General features: G+C 43.9%; 1 protein-coding gene across 2 annotated transcripts in view; it reads left to right on the top strand.

The window, feature by feature from the left end:
* Positions 1-25,332, top strand: part of THSD7B (thrombospondin type 1 domain containing 7B) — an 807,368-nt gene that overhangs the window by 483,663 nt on the left and 298,373 nt on the right. For both annotated transcript variants that reach the window (XM_073634254.1, XM_073634253.1), the window contains exon 14: positions 22,023-22,217. In XM_073634254.1, coding sequence (XP_073490355.1) covers positions 22,023-22,217 — 195 coding nt within the window. The remainder of the gene's footprint in view (positions 1-22,022; positions 22,218-25,332) is intronic.

Below are 25,332 nucleotides of genomic sequence, written 5' to 3'. Positions count from 1 at the left end.
CAACAGAAATCCAAGGAAAACACATCTATGTCCAGAATATATACAATATATACTTAATCCATTACAAAAACATTTTTAGTAACTAAAAATATTTAGTTACTATTTAGTAATTATTTACATAAAACAGCAGAGAGGGCCTAAGAAGCACAACCCATCACCTATGTACGAAGCCATTTTTAAAAAAAGTAATCATAAATTATAAATTCAGGGTGATAAAAGACAGACAGCCACATCTGCCATTTGGGTTATTGGGTGGATTGCTTCTTAGCTCCCCTCTGCTGCTCATCACCAGAAGCCTCTCTCTTTCTTGAGGCCGCCTCAAACTCCATTTCAGAATCGGAACTTCGCTCCGAAGAAGCTCCAGATGAAGAAATATCCCACTTAGAGGACCTATGATGGTTGGAGACAGGCACTGGAGCCCGTTCTGTCCTCAACGCCTGCTTCTTCCGCTTTCCAACCTTCCTTCTCTCCTCCAGGTACTGCAGGTCAGCTTCAGAGATGCCCTCATCTCTTATTTTTGTCCTTGATGTCTTTGCAGAGGAAGAAGCAACTTTTTTAGTACACACTACCACTCCTGGTGGTGGTGGTGGTGGTGGTGGTGGGGGTGCTCCCTTTGAGTCAGACTTAGGAGGGGTAGACTTCTAGGGGGGAACTGACTCGGGGGGGCACAGACTTGGAAGGTTCTGACACAAGAGGAGAGGGTACAGTAGGCTGGGGGGACACAGAGACAGATACAGAAGGAATACTTACAGACACAGGAGGGGTGGCCACAGGAACTGGAGAGGGATCCTGAACAGGACCAGGGGAGTCAGTCACCGCAGAGGAGGATGGTACACCAGGGGCATCACCCTCCATCCTGTCCAGCCTTGACAAGTCATCTAGTACCTCCTTCGCCATATTGTGCCAGGCTTCAGGACATCTGCTATAGGGGTGGCCAAGGCGCAGGCACAGGTTGCACCTGATCATCTCGGTGCAGTCCTTGGCCATATGACCCTGACACACTGAACATATCAAGGCTGAACAGGAGGAGCTCAAATGCCCCTTTTCTCCACAGCGGTGACACAGCTTCGGCTGACCAGGGTAGAAAATAGTCATCCTATGCCTCCCTATAAAAGCTGAGGAGGGCAGGTGACGGACAACATTCCCATCCCTGGCCAACCTGACTGTTACTGACCAACCCCCAGTCCAGATGTTACGTTCATCAAGTATTTTATCGGGCTTAGTCAATACCTCACCATAATTCTTTAACCAGACCTCTAAATCTCGAGCAGGAACACTCTCATTAGTGAGGATAATTGTGATTTTTTTCACTGTAGACCTTTGTGAAACTGCAACTGGGGCCAGACCTTCCCATTCGGGTCTTGACCTGCACCAAGCCTCATATCGCTCCCAGAACAGGTCAAGACCCTCTGGCCTGGTGAAACTAATAGTATATTCCCGGCTCCCAGCAACATGTATTAGGGCATACAGATCGTCTGCCCCAAAACCCATCTCCAAAATCATGTCCACCACCGCACGCCGTGCTGGAGGGATTGCACCACCTTCCCATTTAAGAATCACTACATTTCATCTCGGAACCCCAGCAGAAGCCAGAGACCCAAGACCAGATCCTGGGGTGCTCAAAGTGGTAGGTCGCAGGGGGAAAACCCACTTGGGGACGGAGCTACCAGGAGCAGAGCGTACCACCTGAGCAAATGTAGGCTTATCAGGGCCAAGGACCCACACTGATGTCACATTAGTCTGTACATTACAATTATTATTATTATTATTATTATCTGCTTGAACGGAGTTGGTAGGACTATCCATCACACTGGTACTGGGATGATTTTTATCAGTCACGCACACATTCACATTCCCATCAGGAATAGTCACACCAGCTGTCTCCTGAAGCTGTGCTGTACAGTCTTCAGCAGCTGTGGGGCAAACAACTTTAGACTCAGCTAAAGGGGGGTTAATAGGCTCTGCTGAATCTTGCAGTTCCTCTGCAGGAATGTCATTTTTTAAATGCATTTTTTGCTGTACTGCAGCATCAGCAGGCACAGCATTGCTACACATGGGATTAGCAGCCTGATTGTCACTGGGCACATTGTCAGTATCAGTCAGTGTCCACAAAAACAGTTTTTTGCACCACATGGGGCTTGACAGGCTTTACAGGCTTTACCTTGTCAGGCACATTATCAGCAATGTCCTCCTCATGAAACACCAGCTGATCTTCCCGCATAGGAGACTCCATTGCCTGGATTACCCTCACCATGCCTCCTGAGTCCTGGGAAGGCATGGGGCTGCTTACCTCTCCCTGAGGGGGCAGGGGGTCTGAACTGGGGGTCTCCTCCTCCACCTCCATTTTTGTCATCCTGGCAAACCTTCGGTCATTGCAGAATTTTTCCTTAAAGGGCCCATCTTTATTCCTCCCACTGACACCAATGATGGGGCATTATACCTCTCACTGACACCAATGATAAGGCTTTATTCCTCTCACTGTCACCAATGATGGGGCACTATTCCTCTCACTGACACCAATGATGGGGCACTATTCCTTCCACCAACACCAATGATGGGGCACTATTCCTCCCACTGATACCAATGATGGGGCACTATTCCTCCTACTGATACCAATGATGGGGCATAATTCTTCTCATTGACACCAATGATGGGGCACTATTCCTCCCACTGACACCAATGATGGGGCATTATTCCTTTCACTAACACCAATGATGGGACAGTATTCTCCCACTGACACCAACGATGGGACATTATTCTTCTGACTGACACCAATGAAGGGGCATTGTTAACAATGCCAGTACATTTTCTACTCCTACTGGCCACAGCCCCGCTCCTCCAAAGCCTAAAGGATAATAAACTGGCCCTTTGTTTAGAACATTTGGAGACCCCTGTTCTAAACTGACTACACAAAGCACAGGAACCAATCTGTGTTATCATGGTCAGTTTTCATCCTTTGGCTGGCCATTAAGCGGTACAGGACACCGTGCAGACAAACAGCCTGCCTGTATTTGGTAGTTTGTTCAACTACCACACCCCCTGACCAATTGCATCCCACCTCTGACACACACCCCCTTCCAGTCATAGCTGCCTCTTGAACACGCCCCCTGCTCAAGCACATCCTGCATCTTGCCAAAGGCTGAACAGACTAAGGACTACAGGCACACTGTGGGGTTGCTTTACTAAAAGTGGAAAGTGCAAATTCTGGTGCAGCTGTGCATGGTAGCCAATATGTTTCTAACTTCAGCTTGTTCAATTAAGCTGTGACAAAAAAAACCTGGAAGCTGATTGGTTTCTGTGCAGAGCTGCACCAGGTTTTGCACTCCCCAAAAAATATGTTGTATCCTTTTTACTGAATACAAGGCTTTCTGTGATTGGAAGATGGGAGATCATGATGTTCACCTGCCCCTCCTCCAATCACAGGATATCTTGTATTCATGGAAAAGAATAACAATAATGATAAACTTTAGTTTTTTTAGCTCCCTAGTGCCTATTTGAACTTAATACATTCCAAAAACACACATCTATAGTATATCATTGTACTAAAGATCCTTACTATCATTATAATATTTGCTTGCCCATTAGCCTGTTCATTGGATTTCCAGTGTGGGAAGGTACATCTATGCCTCATATTGATGCATGGGATAGGGAAAGATCTGCTTCTTTGTCTAGATCAGTCTCCAAACTTTTCATATGGCCAGTTTACTGTGCTTGAGACTCTAAGGCTCCATGCACATTGGAGCTGATAAACTGCAGTTTATTGGAGTTTGGGTGTTTTTTTTAAAAGCCCATAAACTCCACTCTTTGTTATCCTATGTGTCCATGCACAAAAATGCTCATAAACACTCATAAACGCTAGTACAAAACGCTGTTAAAAGCACGTTTTTCAACCAGAGTTTTCTGCCAGCAATCTGGCTTCCAGAAAAAGCTTTTTTGAGCTTCAGTGTGCCTGGAGCCTAAGGGGGGCCAGATTGTGGTCGGTGGGGTAGAAAATGTCCCGGGGTCCAGCATCAGTGAGAATAAACATGGCCTCAAGCTTGGTGGTCAGTAGGAGGAGGAGTAGGGCCCTATCATTGGTATTAGTGAAAGAAACAGTGGCTCATTGTTGGTGTTAGTGGGAGGAATTGGGCCCCATCACTGGTGTCAGTGGGAGGAATAGTGTCCCATTATTGGTATTAGTGGGAGGAATAGTGTCCCATTATTGGTATTAGTGGGAGGAAAAGAGTCCCATTATTGGTATTAGTGGGAGGAATAGTGTCCCATTATTGGTATTAGTGGGGAGAATAGTGCCCCATTATTGGTAATAGTGGGAGGAATAGAACCCCATCATTGGGATCAGTGGAAGAAACAGTGCCCCATTGTTGGTGTCAGTGGGAAGAATTATGCCCTGCTGTTGGTGTCAATGGAAGAAACAATGCCCCATCTTTTATATTAGTGGGAGGAATAATGCCCCATCATTAGTGCCAGTGGAAGGAATATTGCCTCATAGCATTAGGAGGAATAGTGCCCCATCATTTGAATCAGTGGAAGAAACAGTGCCCTATTGTTGGTGTCAGTGGGAGGAATTGGGCCCCATCACTGGTGTCAGTGGGAGGAATAGTGTCCCATTATTGGTATTAGTGGGAGGAATAGTGTCCCATTATTGGTATTAGTGGGAGGAATAGTACCCCATCATTTGAATCAGTGGAAGAAACAGTGCCCTATTGTTGGTGTCAGTGGGAAGAATAGTGTCCCATTATTGGTATTAGTGGGAGGAATAGTGTCCCATTATTGGTATTAGTGGGAGGAATAGTGTCCCATTATTGGTATTAGTGGGAGGAATAGTGTCCCATTATTGGTATTAGTGGGAGGAATAGTGCCCCATTATTGGTAATAGTGGGAGGAATAGAACCCCATCATTGGGATCAGTGGAAGAAACAGTGCCCCATTGTTAGTGTCAGTGGGAAGAATTATGCCCTGCTGTTGGTGTCAATGGAAGAAACAATGCCCCATCTTTTATATTAGTGGGAGGAATAATGCCCCATCATTAGTGCCAGTGGAAGGAATATTGCCGCATAGCATTAGGAGGAATAGTGCCCCAAGGACAGGATAAAGGTAAGCAAAGGACCGCAGTTTGGAGACTACTGGTCTAGATCTAGCAGAACATACAGTATAATCACGCACGCTAGCTTCAGTTTCAGATTCCCTGGATTCTGTGAGGATTTTCTCATCTCTAATCCCATTGGTGATCCCAACGGTGTAGAATAGAAGATATATTTGTCAAGTTATGGCAGGTTTGTATACTATTAAATGTAGCACATGAAGCACCTTAGCAAAAGTCAAAAGCTAATCTCTCAGCTGTCATAAGTGTTTATTGCATAGTAAATGAGCAAACTGGCAAGTGAATACAAGCCTGTAGAGCACTTTATAGATGACACTTTTAAATGATTTCTTTGGCTGGGAGAAATTTAAATTAAATTCCCTTTGCTTCTGGAGCCGCAAACCACTTCTCTATTTTTCACTTGTAGTAAAGTTAATGTGTGCTGACACTGCTCCTTTCCACCTTAGAGGAGACGAACAACGGACGCAGTGTAGTTTATCGACCTGGCAGCGATCTCCTGAGCACACTGCAGAGCACAAGAAAGTTACCATTCTTGTTAAAGAACTGATTGTTTAGTGATAGCTTTGTGATATAGAAGATTCTTTTTGTATAGCTAATCAGGCAAAAGTTAAAGGGAAGCTGCCTTTTATACAAGTGCCAAGAATACCAGATTGTGATATACTGTGTATGTTAACTAAATGGAAAATTCATTGAATTACTAGGGGTTGATTTGTATGCTATGTGCAGCCTTGGGTGCATCCAGGGCCGGACCTACTATGGGTCCCAGTGGGTCCATTAGACCTAGGCAGCGTTTTGAGAGGGGCAGCAAATTGAGGATCTGAGGAAAAAGTGGAAGCTTAGAAACACGTCATCTGACACGTTCTGACGTTACTTCCGGTTCCGGAGTGTTCCGAGTGCGTTCCACACTGAGAAGTAGGGTGATACTCATCGGGTGAGAGCGCGATCTTAAAGAAACAGCAAATAGATGGATTACTACATTGTTTGCTCATCGTGAGGCAGGGCCCTGGCCGGCCCTCTAATCAGTGGCGGCTGGTGCTCAAAATTTTTGGGGGGGGCGCAAACGAACTGAAAAATTCGGATAACTTCACCTAGATTTAGATCAGGAAACTCACTCCTTCACTCCCCTAATCACAAACACAGACTCCATAGTGCTCTCTGCTTGTTACTTTATTAAAACAGCCTCAAATTAGGCTCACTTACAAGAGCAAATGTTTAAAACAGCATGTGTATATGCGTCCGCTCGCTCACCACTGGCATACACTCATGGTGGCTGCGTGACGTCACGGGCTCGGCACCTCCTTTCTCCCACTCAGTCCCAATGCAAAGATAGGAAAAGTGCAATTGTGCTTTATCCTTAAAAATACGCCAATACAACACTCACATTATCTACACCCATTATTGGCGTGTGATTGAATAAAGGTGTTTTTAAGGATAAAGCACAATTGCACCTTGTTTCTGACCAACTCTTGTATTATGGGTGCAGTCTCTGACCATCTCTTGATTCATGTCTGCAGTCTCTGACCATCTCTTGCATCAGGTCTGTAGTCTCTAACCATCTCTCATATCATGGGTGTAATCGTTGACCATCTCTTGTATCATGCCTGCGGTCTCTGACCATCTCTTGTATCATGTCTGCGGTCTCTGACCATCTCTCATATCATGGGTGTAATCTTTGACCATCTCTTGAATCAGGTCTGCGGTCTCTGACCATCTCTTGTATCATGGGTGCAGTCTCTGACCATCTCTTGTATCATAGGTGCGGTCTCTTGACCTTCTCTTGTTTAATGTCTGAGGTCTCCGATCCTCTCTTGTATCATGTCTACAGTCTTTGACCCTCTCTTATATTATGTCTGCAGTTTCTGACTATTTTATGTGCGACTCTTTGGTGATGTTGAGGGCCGTACTTGAGGCCTACCATATCAAGAAGGTTGACTTCCACTGCTATAGTCCATATTCCAACCTGGGGACAAGCAAGAGAGGGTGGCTACGTTCACACAAACGGGGACCATAGAGAATGAACGTAACCACCCTCTAACAGGTAGTCAGATCACAGCAGAAAAAAAAGAGGAAATTGAAGGTTTAGAGGAGCCTGAAAGTAATAGAATGTACTTTTTAGAGTTAAGAATACATACAGTGCCTTGCAAAAGTATTCACCCCCTTGGCATTTTTCATGTTTTGTTGCCTCACAACCTGGAATTAACATGGAATGTTAAAGTCAATACTTTATAGAGCCACCTTTTGTGGCTATCACAGCTCCAAGTCGCTTTGGATAAGTCTCTATGAGCTTGCCACATCTTACCACTGGATTTTTGCCCATTCCTCCTTGCAAAACTGCTCCAGCTCCTTCAAGTTGGATGGTTTGCGCTTGTGAACAGCAATCTGTAAGTCTGACCACAGATTTTCTATTGAGGTCTGGTCTTTGACTAGGCCATTCCAACACATGTTTCCCCTTAAACCACTCAAGTGTTGCTTTAGCAGTGTGTTTGGGGTCATTGTCCTGCTGGAAGGTGAACCTCCCTCCTAGCCTCAAATCACACACAGAGTGGTACAGGTTTTGCTCAAGAATATCCCTGTATTTAGCACCATCCATCTTTCCCTCAACTCTGACCAGTTTCCCAGTCCCAACTGCTGAAAAACATCCCCACAGTATTATGCTGCCACCACCATGTTTCACTGTGGTGATGGTGTTCTTTGGGTGATGTGATGTGTTGGGTTTGCGCCAGACAAAGCATTTTCTTTGATGGCCAAAAAGTAAAATTTTAGTCTCATCAGACCAGAGCACATTAATCCATACATTTTGGGAGTCTCCCACATGCCCCTTCAAAGATTTAGATATTTTTTTTTTTTTTTTACATCACAAAATAGTTTATTCAAAAGTTGACAAGACAGTACAAATCAAGTTAACTGTAATCACAGCAAAGATCCACATAAAGCCATGTTTGGTCCTCGCTCGTTAGCAATATTATCGATAATGAACAATTTCTTTTATAATGTGAAAAGACAACAGTATTGTTAAGTGCAACCTTGAATATATAATATGGCATTATTATAGCTCTCATGTCTTATACACTTAACTTTGTCATGACCAGTTATCCTCAGTAATAAAGTTAAGGAGATAATCATCTGACTTGTATGTCGGAGTCAGAAAGGACAATACTTGTCACGGGAGAAGAAAGAAGAAAAGAAAAATAAAAAGAGGGGGAGAAAAAAAAAAAAAAAAAAAAGGAAAAGGTGAGCATAATAAAGAGATTTATGACCATTACCTTGTCAAGTAGATGTCAAGCGGATATTCAATCACTCAGTCGATCAATCGCGTTGCCCAGCCGACTGCATCTAAGTGGAGCTTGTTGATATAAATACCTGCTATCCTGTCTCAAACAGGACCAGATGTCTGGGCATCTTTAATGTCACTGAATGCCTTGGAATATTTGAAAATAGTCCAGGGACGCCAGGTCTCAAGAAAGCTTTCTACCTGCTCATTGGATTGAGCAAGTGTATCTTCCATTTCGTGGAAGTCTGCTACTCTGTGTAACCATTCGGAAACTGTTGGGACTCGTGTAGATTTCCAGTAAATTGGGATTAATGATTTGGCCGCGTTTAATAGGTGTTTTGTGAGAGAACGCTTGTATTTTTTTAGAGGCCAGTTGGAAATGTGCGTTAGACAGCTCGCAGCATCGAGAGGCAGAGTTGTCTCCGTAATCAGTTTAATTAGGTCAAGAACTTCCTTCCAGTAGTTGGCGATTAAAGGGCATTGCCACCAGATATGCAACAATGAACCCTTATTTTCCATGCAACGCCAGCAGCGGTCTGGCACTTGTGGGAACCATTTGTTTAGTCTCGTTGGTGTTAGGTACCACCGTGTCATCAATTTGTACGCAGTTTCTTGGACCTTAGTGCTTATGGAGCACTTATGTGCTAAAATACAAGCGTTCTTCCATTGTGTAGATGTTATGTTTATCTGTAGGTCGTCAGACCATCCCTTCCTAAGTCTGTCATCTGTTGGTCCCTCTGCTTCCTGTAGCCAGGCATACGCCATAGACGTTGTTTTGTTAACCGGTTCCCCCTTACGGCACACCGACTCAAACTCCGTCAGGGGTCTAGAGAAGTCTCCCCCCTTGTGGTTTTCCTTGAGATAGCTTCTAGCCTGTAGGTACACCCAAAAGGGCAGCTCTGTTACATTGTCGACCTTTTTTAGGGCCTGGTACTCCTTGACTTTACCCTGGTGATAACAGTCGCCCGCTAATAAAGGTCTGTCAGTGTTAGGAGACTTAAGGTGGGGGTTGTCAAGCCCTGGGATAAAACCCGGATTGTCTTTCAGTGGTGTTAGTGGGCCTAACGCTGAGGTGATCACTTTACCTCTGGGTAAATCATGCATCAATTTGAGAGTGGTACCTGTTATGGGATGGTGTTTTAGTTTGTCAGGATAATTGGGCCATTGTACCCAAGGAGCGAAAGAGAGTGGCGTGGAAAAGAGGGCCATCTCCAGCCCCACCCAATCCTTGCTGTCCCGATGACAATGCCAGTCAATGATCCTGGCAGCATGTGATGCTATATAGTAGTCTCTCAGGTTGGGAACTCCAAGCCCTCCCATTTCTTTTGCTTTCATTAATGTTTCAAACTTGATTCTAGGTTTTTTGTGAGCCCAGATAAATCTCACGAACAGGGTTCTTAAGGTCTTAAACAGGCTTGGCGGTAGCTTGATCGGTAATGTGCGTATTACATAGAGGAGCTTGGGCAGAACGGTCATTTTAATGATGGCCGCCCTGCCAAACCACGAAAAGGTTCCCGTGTGCCAGTTGTGTAGGTCTCTGTCAATACTGTTCAATAGCGGGGGGAAGTTTTGGTCATATAATGACGCGATCTGTGGCGTTAAATTGACCCCTAAGTATTTCAGTTTTTTGGGATCCCATTTGAAGGGAGAGTTGGTCATTACAGAGGAAAGCGAGTGGGCGTTAAGTGAAATGTTCAGGGCCTCTGATTTGGAATAGTTTATTTTTAAGTTAGAAACGTAACCATAAAGTCCAAATTCCTGCATGAGATTGGGGAGAGTGATATGCGGTCCCGAGACAAAAAACAACAGGTCATCCGCGTATGCGGCGATCTTGAACTCCCTGTCCCCCACCAGCCAACCCTTTACCGAGGGATTTAAGTTGGTTTTTCTGATAAATGGCTCCAAAGACAGTATAAACAAGAGAGGGGATAATGGACACCCCTGTCTTGTACCGTTGGCAATGTGAACTCTCTCGGAAAGTGTGCCATTGATTTTTAATCTAGCCGTAGGTTTTTGATAAAGTGCTGAAATCCAAGCCAACATCTTCGTGCCCAAACCCACGTGTTTGCAGGTGGCCAGCATATAATCCCAAGCCACTCGGTCGAAGGCCTTCTCCGCATCCGTGGACAGGAGAAGGCCTTCTGTATCGCTTGTTCTAATTTTGTTTATTAGTAACAAAGATTTAATGACATTATCCTTGGCCTCCCGGCCGGGCATAAAACCTGCCTGCTCGGGGCCAATTAGTTTATGGAGGATGGGTTTCAATCTGTTGGCAAGTATTTTTGCAAAAATTTTCACGTCTATATTCAACAAAGAGATAGGACGGTAGCTAGCACATTCATGAGGGTCTTTGCCTTCTTTTGGGATGACCGTAATGAATGCCGAGAGTAATTCAGGTGGTGTGTCCCTGGAATCAGACATGGAGTTCAAGGCCGCCGCCAGGGGAGCCGTCAGGAGGTCTGTGAATGTTTTATAATAAATTGCCGTGTACCCGTCCGGACCCGGACTTTTGCCCTGTTTCAGATCTTTAATGGCGAGTTTGATCTCAGATGTGTCAATTGGGCATTCTAAAGTATTAGCCTCTGCGTCTTCCAAAGATGGAAGTCCGCTTTTTACTAAGTACTCTCTGATGATCTGTGTTCTGTCACCTGTCATTCCTGGCAGTTTATGTTGTAGTGGTAGATTGTACAGGTTTGTGTAGTATTCGTGAAAATGTTTTGCAATATCTTCTGTGGAAACGTCTAAGGAGCCATTTGCACGTTTGATACCCGGAATGTTAGTGTTGTGTGTGTGCGTTCGTAGAGCCCTTGCTAACGTCTTCCCAGGTTTGTTACCTCCCTCATAGTAAATCTTCTTCTTGAAGAACAAGAAGCGTTTTGCCTTAATGTCAAGGAGGTTCTGCAGGGATTTCCTAGTGTCCAAAAGTTCCGAGGCCGTGGAGACCGACAGGGACTGTTTGTGTAGGGTTTCAAGGTAGTGGATGCGATTTATCAAACGTGTGGTCTCCTTTGCTCTCTGTTTCTTCCGCCTCGAGCCCATCGAAATCAATTCCCCCCTAATAGTACACTTGTGGGCCTCCCAAAGGGTTATTGGGTCCATCCCTGGCGTAGTATTTCGGTCAAAAAAGTCTCTCAGAGAGTCCTTCAGATCTTGCACGTAAGTAGGGTCTGTGAGTATGGAGGAATTAAGTCTCCAAATCTGGGGTTTTGGTGTCCTTTCAGTCAAGTCTAGGGTTAGAGCAATAGGGGCGTGATCGGATATGGATTGTGTGCCTATGTATGCCTCTGTGAGAGTGTGGAGGTCATTTTGTGTAATAAAGAGGTAGTCTAGCCGTGCATACTTCTCATGGGGCGTTGAGTAAAACGTGTAGTCTCTACCGGTCGGGTTTAGGAATCTCCAGGAGTCTATCAACTTAAGGGAGTGAAGATGGTTTTTGATGCTCTTCAGTGTCCTGTATCTAATACTGGTCGACCCATTAGAGGTGTCTGTCAAGGGATTCAAGGGTACGTTGAAGTCCCCTCCCATGATCAGACATCCCGAAGTGAAATCCTGTAATTTATTCACCATTTGAGTGCAGAAGGCTAAATGGGCTTTATTTGGGAAATAGACATTCGCTATGGTGATGGGCAATTCTCCGTATGTCCCTTTCAGGAAAATGTACCTTCCCTCCGGATCTATCAGTTGTTCCGACAAAACAAAGGGAGCACTCCTGTTGATTAAAATTGTAACCCCCTTTGTCTTTGCCTGATCGTTAGTGGCATGAAATGCCCTAGTAAAGGTTGAGTCAGTGAGCCTGGGAATATGTCCGGTCTTAAAGTGTGTCTCCTGCAGTAATATAAAATGCGGCTTACCTTTTTTGATTTCTCTGAGTAACGTGCTACGTTTTTCGGGTATGTTCAACCCTTGAACGTTGTGTGATATCACCGTAGGCTTACGTCCCAGGAATGAGTAGGCCATAGTGCAGACTCAGACGTTGTGTCAAGAACTAGGCTCTAGAAAAATGAACTTACACGGAATCAGTGGATTCGTGAGGCGGGCAACGCGACTGATCAAGGTCTACGAGAAAAAAAAAATGGTCGTTAGAAAGAATAGAGGGAGAAGGAAAAGAAAGGGAAAAAGAAAAAAAAAAAAAAAAAGAAAAAAAAAGGGAGAAAAAAGAACAATGAACAACAATTAAGATTAGGTTACCTCTAGATAGGGCCCTATCTAGAGAAATAGTGTGTCTGGTGGTCTACTGATAGCACCAGGTCACTTTGTGGGGTAGAGGGAGGCGGCCGCCTGGTATGTTGGCCAAAATGTAAAAGTGCACAAACAAACAATTTGAAAACTGGAAGTGTAACCGACTAACCGTGTCTCCATGTAACACACAGCCTTACATATAAACTGCAAAAGGAAAAATTGGTGAATTCACCCTAACTAACAGAGCATCCAAACTCTCCCAGATATGCGAGGCATACAAACTGTTCAAAATCTCAAACAATAACTGCATAATACTTTCTCATCCCCCCTCATGGTCATCACCTTCAAAGTGTCGTGACCACCTATGACTTTTATTCCACCCGTACCTCTTTGACTACCGGATAAAATTATTGTGCAATAGTAAGGTAGCATTTTGTCATTTAGCATTGCTAACAACCTCCATTGTGCTCTGGCTCTCTTTGCGTTAACAGTAACTTATTAGAAAATAGTTTAAGGGGTGAGCCCGGGCTAACAAAGCACAAAAAGAGAAAAAAAAAAAAAAAAAAAAAAAAAAAAAAAAAATAATATTGGTAACTGGTGCGTGGAATTGAGTCATTGTGACCAATAAGGGGGAGTTCATCCAGATCTTCAGTCTTCTGCCTGATCACGATCTACTCTCGGTCTCGAATTTGGGGTGCCCTGTTTAGAGCCTCCAGATCTCCCTTGCTTCATCTTCTTAGAGAATCTCTTCTCAGGTGTGGAAAATGGCGACCGAGGTGGGCTTCTGTCATGTGGTGGCAATGCAAAGTCCGCGTACCAGTCTGGAAGATCCACCGGGTCAATACATAGTCCTGCACAGAAATCAGGAAGGTCTGCTGGGGTGCGGAGCACATGTTGGTGACCATTTGCCGAAACAATGAGCGCAAAGGGGAAGCGCCAAGTGTATCTGAGATCCCTTTCCCTGAGCTTATCCAAAAGCGGTCGCAGGGCTCTGCGATTTTTTAATGTAATTTGTGATAAGTCATGGAATAGCATTATGGTTTCACCATTAAAGATGATCCTGTCATTTCTTCTTGCTCTGCGCATTATATCTTCCTTCAGTTGAAAGTTCTGTAGGCAACATATGATGTCACGCGGTGGGGCAGTATCAGGGCCTTTAGGCCGGAGAGCTCTGTGAGCCCTGACAAACTCTATTTCTGTCTCTTCCTGCCTGTCAAGGAGGCTATTAAAGACCCTCTGGAGGGCCGGAGTTATCTGGTCTGCCTCCACTGTTTCGGGGATCCCCCTCACCCTGATATTGTTCCTCCTGCCCCTGTTGTCGAGGTCTTCCACGTGTCTATTCAGGTCAATAAAGTGCTGGGCATGTGAGACCGTGACCTGATCCAATCTGTGTATGGCCTTGTCTCTCTGTCTCCCTGCATGTTCTGAGGCCGCCAGCTTTTCAGTGAGCACCACTAAGTTAGTCTTCAGGTCCGTAATAGCTGCTGAAAACGTGGATTTAATGTCTGCCGAGAATACAGACATGTCTGCATAGGTCAGGGGTTTGTTCACTCTGGGTTTGCCCCTACCTGTGTCCTCTGTAGATTCAGAGTCTCCACTGAAATCCTCCTCGTGGAGCTCGTTCTGTTGCGTCGGCGCCATCTTGGGACCGGCCTTGCTGCTGCTCGCCGCCGGCGTTTGTATCAGGAAATCGGCGATGTTCCTGGCAGCGGATGGTAGTTTTCCGCGGCGGGATCGTGTCTGCGGGGTGGTGTGGAGCTTTCTGCCCGGCATTGAGTGCTCTGCTGCAGGGTGTCAGGCTGTAAGGCTGTGTGACCTACGGAGCTCTGCTAGTGTGCTGCCATCCGAGCCGCGCGCCAAGCCACGCCCCCCGATTTAGATATTTTTTTTATAACCTAACCCTGACTTGTACTTCTCAACAACATTGTCCCTTACTTGTTTGGAGAGTTCCTTGGTCTTCATGGCAGTGTTTGGTTAGTGGTGCCTCTTGCTTATGTGTTGCAGCCTCTGGGGCCTTTCAAAAAGGTGTGTCTATGTAATGACAGATCATGTGACACTTAGATTGCGCACAGGTGGACATCATTTCACTAATTATGTGACTTATGAAGGTAATTGGTTGCACCAGAGCTTTTTATGGGCTTCATAACAAAGGGGGTGAATACATACGAACATGCCAATTATCAGTTTTTAATTTATGAAAAATAGTTTTATGTATATATTTTTCTAATTTTACTTCACCAACTAATGCCCTGTACACACGATCGGACTTGCCGATGGAAAATGTGCGATCGGAGCTTGTTGTCGGAAATTCCGACCGTGTGTGGGCTCCATCGGACTTTTTCCATCGGAATTTCCGACACACAAAGTTTGAGAGCTGGATCTAAAATTTTCCAACAACAAAATCCGTAAATTCCGATCGTGTGTAGACAATTCCGACGCACTCGTCAGAATCAAGCAGAAGAGCCGCACTGGCTTTTGAACTTCATTTTTCTCGGCTCGTCGTACGTGTTGTACGTCACCGCGTTCTTGACGTTCGGAATTTCCGACAACATTTGTGTGACTGTGTGTACGCAAGACAAGTTTGAGCCAACATTCTTCGGAAAAAATCAGATGGATTTTGATGTCGGAATGTGCGATCGTGCGTACAGGGCATTAGACTATTGTGTTCTGATCCATCGTATATAATTCAGATTAAAAAAAAACATTGAACTAAAAGGCTGTAATGTAACAAAATAGGTAAAAAGCCAAGGGGGGTGAATGCTTTTGCAAGGCGCTGTACTTGATTATATATTTTTTTTAAATCATAATTTAGAGTCACTTTAATTTATGTGTTTTTACTGAAGATACATTATAGATTATCTTTAACATTCTCTACTAATTAGACTTCCAGAATCCCTGTCATAGACATATGTATACAGATGGTGCCCGGAGCCACAATGTGTTCCTATATACGCGGTGACTGTGACTTGTTTTCTGCGTTATACGTGTTGTCCCCACCATGCTGTGTGGGATGTCACTGAATAAGAGTCATGGTTTGTGAAGAAGACAGATCTCTCTGGATTCAGGTCCTTCCCTTTACACAGTGTGAGGGGGCTTCTCTCCTAGCAAACATCGGCTTGTAAATCGTCACTTTAAAGCGCTTTCTTTTTAAGTACTAGACAGAGTTTGACTCTTTAGTGTACATCAGTCGGATACTTTAAAGTTACTATGGAGATGAAAAGAACAGAGTTTGCCGTGTCATATCCACCGCATCGCACTGCCGTCTACAAGACATCTCATTTATCTCTTTGTATCTATAGAAAGGCTCCATCTACACTTGGCAGACCTCTTCTTTTTATTTCCAGTTTGTAAACCAATCAAGTGACCTAAATCTGAGCTAAGCAAGCCAACTTGTCAGCCATATTGGAGCAGTATTGTTTTATTTTTTTTTTCCTTACTGCCAAATGAACGGCAGAATTATATAAAATGTAATTAGAGTACATTTCTGACATTTCTAGAGAAAACAATAAGAGATGAAAGGGAACCTCTTCCAACACAGAGGCTGCCATTGTTGACCTCCTTTTGAAATGGTAATTTCCTGGCTGACAGTACTTTCTGAAGTGTGAAAGAAAAGGAGTGCCTTAAATGATTAAAGTAGAGCTAAAGGCTTTTTTTTTTTTCATTTTGCATAGAATAAGGGAAGGTTATAACCCCTATCAGTTTTCATTTTTTGCCATCTGTGTCCCGTTGGGGAGATTTACCTTCACTTCCCGTCCCATAGCCAAAACAGGAAGTGAGAGGAAGTCCCTCAAAAAATGAAGGAATCCATGGTTGTCACCAAGGTCACCATTTTGGAAGTTTTCCTCTATAATCCTGTTCTAGTAACAACCCAAAATTTTAGATTTTTGTTCACTTTAAGTCTCCGAGAAAATGGTAAAGAGGACACTCATTTTGCATAGGATAAGGGAAGGTTATAACCCCTATCAGTTTCATTTTCTGCCATCTGTGCCCTGTTGGGGAGATTTCCCTTCACTTCCTGTCCAATAGCCAAAACAGGAAGTGAGAGGAAGTCCCTCAAAAAATAAAGGAATCCATGGTTGTCACCAAGGTCACCATTTTGGAAGTTTTCCTCTATAATCCTGTTTTGGTAACAACCAAAAATTTTAGATTTTTGTTCACTTTCAGTCTCCGTGATAATGGTAAAGAGGACAAATAGAGAGGACACAGAAAGCAATTCAAACCTGACAGGTGTTTAATCTCTCTCCACTCTGGCTGGGTTCACACCATTGTGAATTAGATTCTCAATAGCAGGAGATTTTGATCGGCTCTCTATGGAGCCGGTTCACATATCTCCGCAGCAAGTCCGGTGCGTTTTGCAGAAAAATGCTGTGCGTCTTTTGGTCTGTTTCAGGTCCTAATTCAGCCCAAATTTTGGGCTGAAATCGGACCTGAAACGGTGAACCAGGATGCACCGGACCCCTTCTGTGAACCGAGCCTCTATCCAATTCTATAAAACAGGGTTTTGCAACCTTTTTTCAGTCAACATACCCTATAAAAATGATGTACAGTCTGAAGGTCACTGGCTGTCCTATCCTTCAAACCCCCCAAATAGCTCTACTCAATAGATGAATAGAGAAGACCCCCCAGACACATTCAGATTCTCCTCTTCTACATCCTTCTAAGAGCCAAAATGACATTAGCCCGGGCCTGGAAACAACCCACAGTTTCTTTCATGACCGCCAAACGGAAGATCTCCTGGATCATGGCACAAGAAAAACTTGTTAGTATTCTACAAGACAAAGTTAGGAGATTCGAGAGTGTCTGGGAATCTTAGGCAAACTATATCAATAGCCCCTTGTGACCTTCCCTTGCATCTTAGCACCATTTACTGCACTCTCTCCTCCCCCCACCCACCTTCTAACTTTTCTAATATCCTCCTACTGAAAACCTTTCTCCTGCTGTTTTTTTCTCTCTCCTTCTTTGTCTTTCTGGTTTTATAATGTCTTCTTTTCATATGGGTTTTATTTTTTATTTTTAAACAAACTACCACTCACTACCACCTTTCGAGCGGGTCCGGGAGGGGGCTGGGAATTCTTTCCTCAGCCTCTCCTAGACACTGGAAGTTGGGTCATAGTTATTTCATGTCTTGACACCTTATGCTGTGTACACACGAGTGGACTTTTCGACCGGACTGGCCCGACGGACCGAATCCGGCGGACAATCCGACCACGTGTGGGCTCCATCGGACCCGCAGCGAACTTTTTCAGGTCGAAAATCTGACGGACTTTAGATTTGGAACATGTTTCAAATTTGTCCGACGGACTCGAGTCCGGTCGAAAAAAACGCTCGTCTGTATGCTAGTCCGACGGACGAAAACTGACGCTAGGGCAGCTATTGGCTACTGGCTATCAACTTCCTTATTTTAGTCCGGTCGTACGTCATCACGTACAAATCCGTCGGACTTTGGTGTGAACGTGTGTAGGCAAGTCCGTTCGTTAGAAAGTCCATCGGAAGTCCATCAAAAATCCGGCGAAAGTCCGGCGGAAAGACTGTTGGACCTTTGTTGCCGAAAAGTCCACCTGTGTGTACAGGGCATTACTCCTGACCTCTACTGGATATTAGGATTTGGTCAAATGGGGTTTCCTGGGACAACCCCTTTCTGGGTTCTCGAAGACTGAGTTCCCGGGGCCCCCCGTATGTGTCTCAACCATTTCCAGGTGCGCGGCCCCCGTTGACCCCAGTCTCTAATAACATCTAACCCAGGCGTGGGACTAGGGCCCCTGAAAAGATGTTTTTTTTTTTTTTGTTGCTATGAAAAGTCTGTAATTGTTTTCTCACCCCATGAGGGTGCAGGATTTTATCTACATGCACCCTACCCCACATTTCTTCTTGTCAATATATTATTTTCATTATTATTGTTCATTGTCATTGTTACATTCTTAAATGAAAATGAAAATGATTGAAAGATGTAAATTAGACAGTCTCGAGGCACCCTTTAAAAATGATGGGCAGTCTCGAGTCGCCCCATTCCAAAATGTAAGCACTATTCTTTTACATAATGCGGCAACATCCACAAGTCCAAGTAGGACACCCAACGTTAGAGGTGATTTATTCTTCCAAAGCAAATATACTTTTACAAACTGGTACTGACCAGTATTCCATTGTTTTTCTTCTCCCTTAGTTTTTCTCCATCACTCAGCTAATGTGACCCCAACATTGATGGAGAGGGACAAGGGAGGGTCAAACAAGGATGATATGCAGGCAACTGACATCCTCCTTATCAACTGATGATCCCATTGGTTGTTTGGATGCTAGCAGCTAGAAGGTTGTAATGGTGCACAATGAAAACCTGTGATTTAGTGTAAGTAAAAAGGCAGCCTTCATCCACACGCTGGCTTCTATTACATCTTTGGGCAATTTTTAGGCATTTTTGCTAAGGAACCCCTGAAGAAACCTCAAGGCACCCCGGTTAAAAATGGCCGATGTAAAAAAAAGTTTTGTGTTTAGTTATACCTTAATTGATGAGGGTCCTGGGGAGGGTGGGGCCCTGAATTATTGCCGACACCTATCCTAAAAGGTTTCTGTGTGTGCTTGAAAAATCATGATGCCGGTTGTGGCGTCAGGGTTAGAGGCTTCACCCTTCCCAAAACTCTACAAAGCCTGTGGGCTCCGGGACTCAAACCAGGTTTTTCCAATCCCAGAAAAGCCTGACAATCCAGTTTTCTTACACATGACACAAGCACTTTTTATACCATGACAAGGCATAATACTGGACATACACTCACTGGCCTCTTTATTAGGTACACCTTGCTAGTACCGAGTTGGACCCCCTTTTGCCTTAAGAACTGCCTTAACTCTTCGGGCATAGATTCAACAAGGTGTTGGAAACATTCCTCAGAGATTTTGGTCCATATTGATATGATAGCATCATGCAGTTGCTGCAGATTTGTCCGCTGCACATCCATGATGCGAATCTCTTGTTCCACCACATCCCAAAGGTCCTCTATTGGATTGACATCTGGTGATTGTGGAGGCCATTGGAATACATGGACCTCACTGTCATGTTCAAGAAACCATTTTGAGATGATTTGAGCTTTGTGACATGGTACATTATCCTACTGGAAGGAGCCATCAGAAGATGGGGACAATGTAGTCATAAAGGGATGGACATGGTCAGCAACAATACTCAGGTAGGTCATGGCGTTTAAACAATGCTCAGTTGGTACTAAGGGGCCCAAAGTTTGCCAAGAAAATATTACTTACACCATTACACCACCACCAGCCTGGACCGTTGATACAAGGCAGGATGGATCCATGCTTTCATGTTGTTTACGCCAAATTCTGACCCGACCATCTGAATGTCGCAGCTGAAATCAAGACTCATCAGACCAGGCAACATTTTTCCAATCTTTTATTGTCCAATTCTGGTGAGCCTGTGCAAATTGTAGCCTCAGTCTGCTGTTCTAGCTGACAGGAGTGGCACCCAGTGTGGTCTATATATATATAATGTATATATATATATATATATATATATATACACAGTACCTCACAAAAGTTAGTACACCCCTAACATATTTGTAAATATTTTGTTCTAGCTTTTCATGTGACAACACTGAAGAAATGACACTTTACTACAATGTAAAGTAGTGAGTGTACAGCTTGTATAACAGTGTAAATTTGCTGTCCCCTCAAAATAACTCCACACACAGCCATTAATGTCTAAACCGCTGGCAAAAAGTGTCAATATTTTGTGTGGCCACCATTATTTTCCAGTACTGCCTTAACCCTCTTGGGCATGGAGTTCACCAGAGCTTCACAGGTTGCCACTGGAGTCCTCTTCCCCTCCTCCATGATGACATCACAGAGCTGGTGGGTGTTAGAGACCTTGAGCTCCTCCATCTTCCATTTGAGGATGCCTCCCAGTTGCTCAATAGGGTTTAGGTCTGGAGACATGCTTGGCCAGTCCATCACCTTTACCCTCAGCTTCTTTAGCAAGGCAGTAGTCGTCTTGGAGTTTTTTTGGGGGTCGTTATCATGTTGGAATACAGCCCTGCAACCCAGTCTCCAAAGGGAGGGGATCATGCTCTGCTTCAGTATGTCACAGTACATGTTGGCATTGATGGTTCCCTCAATGAACTGTAGCTCCCCAGTGCCGGCAGCACTCATGCAGCCCCAGACCATGACATCCCCACCACCATGCTTGACTGTAGGCAAGACACACTTGTCTTTGTACTCCTCACCTGGTTTCCCCCACACACGCTTGACACCATCTGAACCAAATAAGTTTATCTTGGTCTCATCAGACCACAGGACATGGTTCCAGTAATCCATGTCCTTAGTCTGCTTGTCTTTAGCAAACTGTTTGCAGGCTTTCTTGTGCATCATTTTTAGAAGAGGCTTCCTTCTGGGACGACAGACATGCAGACCAATTTGATGCAGTGTGCGGCGTATAGTCTGAGCACTGACAGGCTGACCCCCCACCCCTTCAACCTCTGCAGCAATGCTGGCAGCACTCATATGTCTATTTCCCAAAGACAACCTCTGGATATGATGCTGAGCATGTGCACTCAACTTCTTTGGACGACCATGGTGAGGCCTGTTCTGAGTGGAATTTGTCCTGTTAAACCACTGTATGGTCTTGGCCACCGTGCTGCAGCTCAGTTTCAGGGTCTTGGTAATCTTCTTATAGCCTAGGCCATCTTTATGTAGAGCAACAATTCTTTTTTTCAGATCCTCAAAGAGTTTTTTGCCATGAGGTGTCTTGTTGAACTTCCAGTGACCAGTATGAGAGAGTGAGAGTGATAACACCGAATTTAACACACCTGCTCCCCATTCACACCTGAGACCTTGTAACACTAACGAGTCACATGACACCAGGGGAGGGAAAATGGCTAATTAGACCCAGTTTGGACATTTTCATTTAGGGGTGTACTCACTTTTGTTGCCAGTGGTTTAGACTTTAATGGCTGTGTGTTGAGTTATTTGGAGGGGACAGCAAATTTACACCGTTATACAAGCTGTACACTCACTACTTTACATTGTAGCAAAGTGTCATTTCTTCAGTGTTGTCACATGAAAAGAGAATAAAAGACAGTATCTCACTTTTGTGAGATACTGTATATATGTAAATGTGTAATATTGCACAGTAATGTTTTACGCACTTTTTTTTTTCTTTTTTCAGTCAGCAGTGACTATTTTGTAGGCTATTCTTACTGATCTAGAAACCAGCTGTTTCAGAGCTCAGTAGCTTAAGCTGAAATGTGCACATAGATTTGACTTGATGGACTTGTGTCTTTTTTCAACCTCACCTACTATGTAACTATGTAACTTATACTTCAGGACATCAAACATGTAACACCATTTTCTGATAGCTTGTCATTGAAGTAAATCATCCAGAAGAGTACACATTGAGGACCATTTTTAACCAAAATATGTATATCTCTATAAATTGAAAAATATAGAAAATGTGAATATTTTTCTTGTGTCTTCCAGAGATGATCTGTGTTACCACTGGTGATCGTTCAGTAGATGTGACTGAGTGTATCAGATGGGCCGGTCCTACTCCTCCCACAATGCAGGAGTGTACGGTGCCCTGCAGAGAGGATTGCACATTCACTCCGTGGTCTAAGTTCACCACCTGCTCCGCTGACTGCATTTCATATAGAATAAGGAGGAGATCCCTGGCCGGTACGTGTTTCTGCTTTCTATTTCTGTCCTACTGAGTTATTTGCACATGAACTTTAATGGCATCCCAGTCTTAGTCAGTAGGGTTCAATATTGAGTTGGCCCACCATTTTGCAGCTATAACAGCTTCAACTCTTCTGGTAAGGCTTTCCACAAGGTTTAGGAGTGTGTCTATGGGAGTGTTTGAATATTCTTCCAGAAGCGCATTTGTGAGGTCAGGCACTGATGTTGGACGAGAAGGCCCGACTCGCAGTCTCCGCTTTAATTCATCCCAAAGATGTTCTATCGGGTTGAAGTCAGGACTCTGTGCAGGCCAGTCAAGTTCCTACACCCCAAACTCGCTCATCCATGCCTTTTGGATCTTGCTTTGTGCACTGGTACACAGTCATGTTGGAACAAAAAGGGGCCGTCCCTAAACTGTTTCCACAAGGTTGGGAGCCTGAAATTGTCCAAAATGTCTTGGTATGCTGACGCCTTAAGAGTTCCCTTCACTGGAACTAAGGGGGCCAACCCCTGAAAAACAACCCCACACCAGGAGCAGGGCAGTCAAGTTCCTCCACCCTGAACTCGCTCATCCATGTCTTTAGGAGGAGGAGATGAGGATGAGGTTTGTAGTCCAAATCAGAAGAGCAGCCTAGGAAGACAACACTGCTGCTCTATAGGTACAGTACAGTGAGTGAGTGGCGTCCCCCTAGGACAGGAAGGGTGTTACTGGCAGGATCATTAGGTGAACACAAAGAAAAAAAAGCCTAAAAAAGAAATAAATGCAGCCAACACATCTAAGGACATGGAAGCCGCAATTACAGTTTTGTTTTGGCAATTACAGGAATTTCACATGCTCATTAATTGCTCTCGGGTTTGATGGACTTTTGATAAACGCCTGATCACAGCTTAATAGGACTTTCCATTACAGCAGTGATGGATTGTGCTTTACTGCGGAGATGCAGCTGCTCTGTTCTGCTCACGCTGTTACTTTAATTGTACTTAATATTTTAATTTCTGGGAAAAATTAGGACACATTTAATGCAAATTTTTCTTTCTTTTGCTTATCCTTGGTGATTCATTTGTAAAAGTGTTCTTCAGTCAAGCCCCATGCAAAGTGGACGTTAAAATAACATTAAAAAAAAGGACAGTAGCTTTGCAGTGAGTTTTTCAAAGTTTTTTTTAACGTTTTTGCAATAGTGTTTATTAGCGATTTTCCGCGTTGGCGTTTCTTAGCTTTTTTTTTTTTGTTTTTTAGAAAAATTAAATTTTTTTAGTCTTTAGTTTTTTCAATGGATCAAAAATGTCAAAAAACGCTAGTGAGCCGCGTTTAACGTTTTTTAGAGTTTTTTTGTGGTCAGAAAAACAGCTCCTGAACGCGATTTTAGGGCGTTCAGAAAACAGCCCATAAACTCCACAGCTGATAAACGTCCAAAAACCTCCATGTATGCATGGACACATAGGATAACATAAAGGGGAGTTTATGGGCTGTTAAAAAAAAAAGCCCAAACTCCCAAAAACGTCCGTTTATGAGCTTCATTGTGCATGGAGCCTAAACATACAAAATACAACGAGCGCGGCACAGGGCTGGCACAGGGGGAAAAGGGTACTGACCCGATGGTTCTGGTGATACGTAAAGTGGATCTGTCATCAGCTTTTTCTTCATGTATGGTAAAGAGTATGTTACCCCAACAATTTAATGTCTTTGGACCAAAAATCTGCTTTCCTGCCCCAAAGAAGCTCCTATATATCACAAAAATGCACAAACAAGACCTCCGAATCAGAAATATATGCTACAGTCAAGTGTTAATGGGGGATAGACCTCAAGGACTGCTTTTTAAAGAAAAAATATTTTTCTATATTGAGTAAGGTTTTTTTTTTTTTCTGGTTCATACAATTTTGTTTTTTTTTGGGGGGGGGGGGGGGGGGTGTACTAAAACTGGTGCAAACAGAATCAATCCTCTTTCAGATTTAAGCCCTCGTTCACATTGGAGAGATTTGTTATGCAATTTGACATAAGGAGCTGGCTGGCTGTGCAGTGTTTGCCGCTCCCCCCCCCAAAAAAATACCACCGGCCACCAAGCATGACCCATTCAAGTGAATGGGGCCGCTCTGCAAGCTTCCTCTAACCACATGCAATGCATGCTGTTGCAGCTCGCTAGTGCGGGGTCCAAGGGGTTAAAGCAAGCGGTGATGTGATAAAATGCCTTCTCAAAGCCTGTGACATGGTCTCTGAAGAGCAATCCAAATGAAAATTGCTTTTCAGAGATCAAAGCACGTGTGAACAAGCCCTAAGACTCAAACAAATTAATTAAAGGTAAATATCAGAATGCATATAAATCCTAATAAAGTCCGCAGAGTTATGTTCATTTGGATCTGGCTATTCTGGTCGAGCCGTGACCAGTCCACTTTAATGTGATTGGAGGGGGATGGGGTCTGCAGAGAGAGAGAGAGAATATCTTTCTTTCTATTTTAAATTGCGTGGAGTCTTATTAGTGCAATACGATGAAAGCAAGGGGGACGCGATGAATTGTGGATACGGTTTGAAATGTTTATTGGAAACAGAGGCAGAGTAATTGTTTTATTCCCAGTGTGTAATTGAGGTTCATAAATAATGTATATAACCTCCATATTACAGAAGCACAATGATGACACACGGTTTCTATTCTGTGATGTATTGTTGGTTATTCCCATGTTTAGTGGGAAAATATTTTCCAACTCTTCAGTGAATAAATATGTATTATCCTCAGTTAACTATTTTCTGGCAGAAGAAAAAAATTCTCTTAATTTTTTTCTGTAAAGGAAAGCTTTTTTGGCTGTGCATCTGAAACAGCATTTAAGAGGAAACGTTTAAAGCCACGACTCTGGGTTAAATTTATATATATATTTAAATGTTCACTAATAAAGAAGGCAGCTCAGGCAGCAATATTTGCCTACTTTTTGCCACAGTATTATTTCTGCCACTAGATGTCCTCAGTTCTCAGCATCATGCAACACTGAAGACATAGTGTGAGTACTGGGCTTCATGGACCGCCCCCGAGGTACAATCACATTTAGAATGCCAACAACTTGTGTACTACACAGCGTCCATTGATTGTTAGGGTAAGCCCTCATATTGCATTGTTGTGAGTAAATC

This window comes from Aquarana catesbeiana, linkage group LG06 (genome assembly GCF_042186555.1).
Source record: "Aquarana catesbeiana isolate 2022-GZ linkage group LG06, ASM4218655v1, whole genome shotgun sequence".
Taxonomy (NCBI): domain Eukaryota; kingdom Metazoa; phylum Chordata; class Amphibia; order Anura; family Ranidae; genus Aquarana; species Aquarana catesbeiana.
This window is presented reverse-complemented; position numbering and strand designations above follow the sequence as displayed.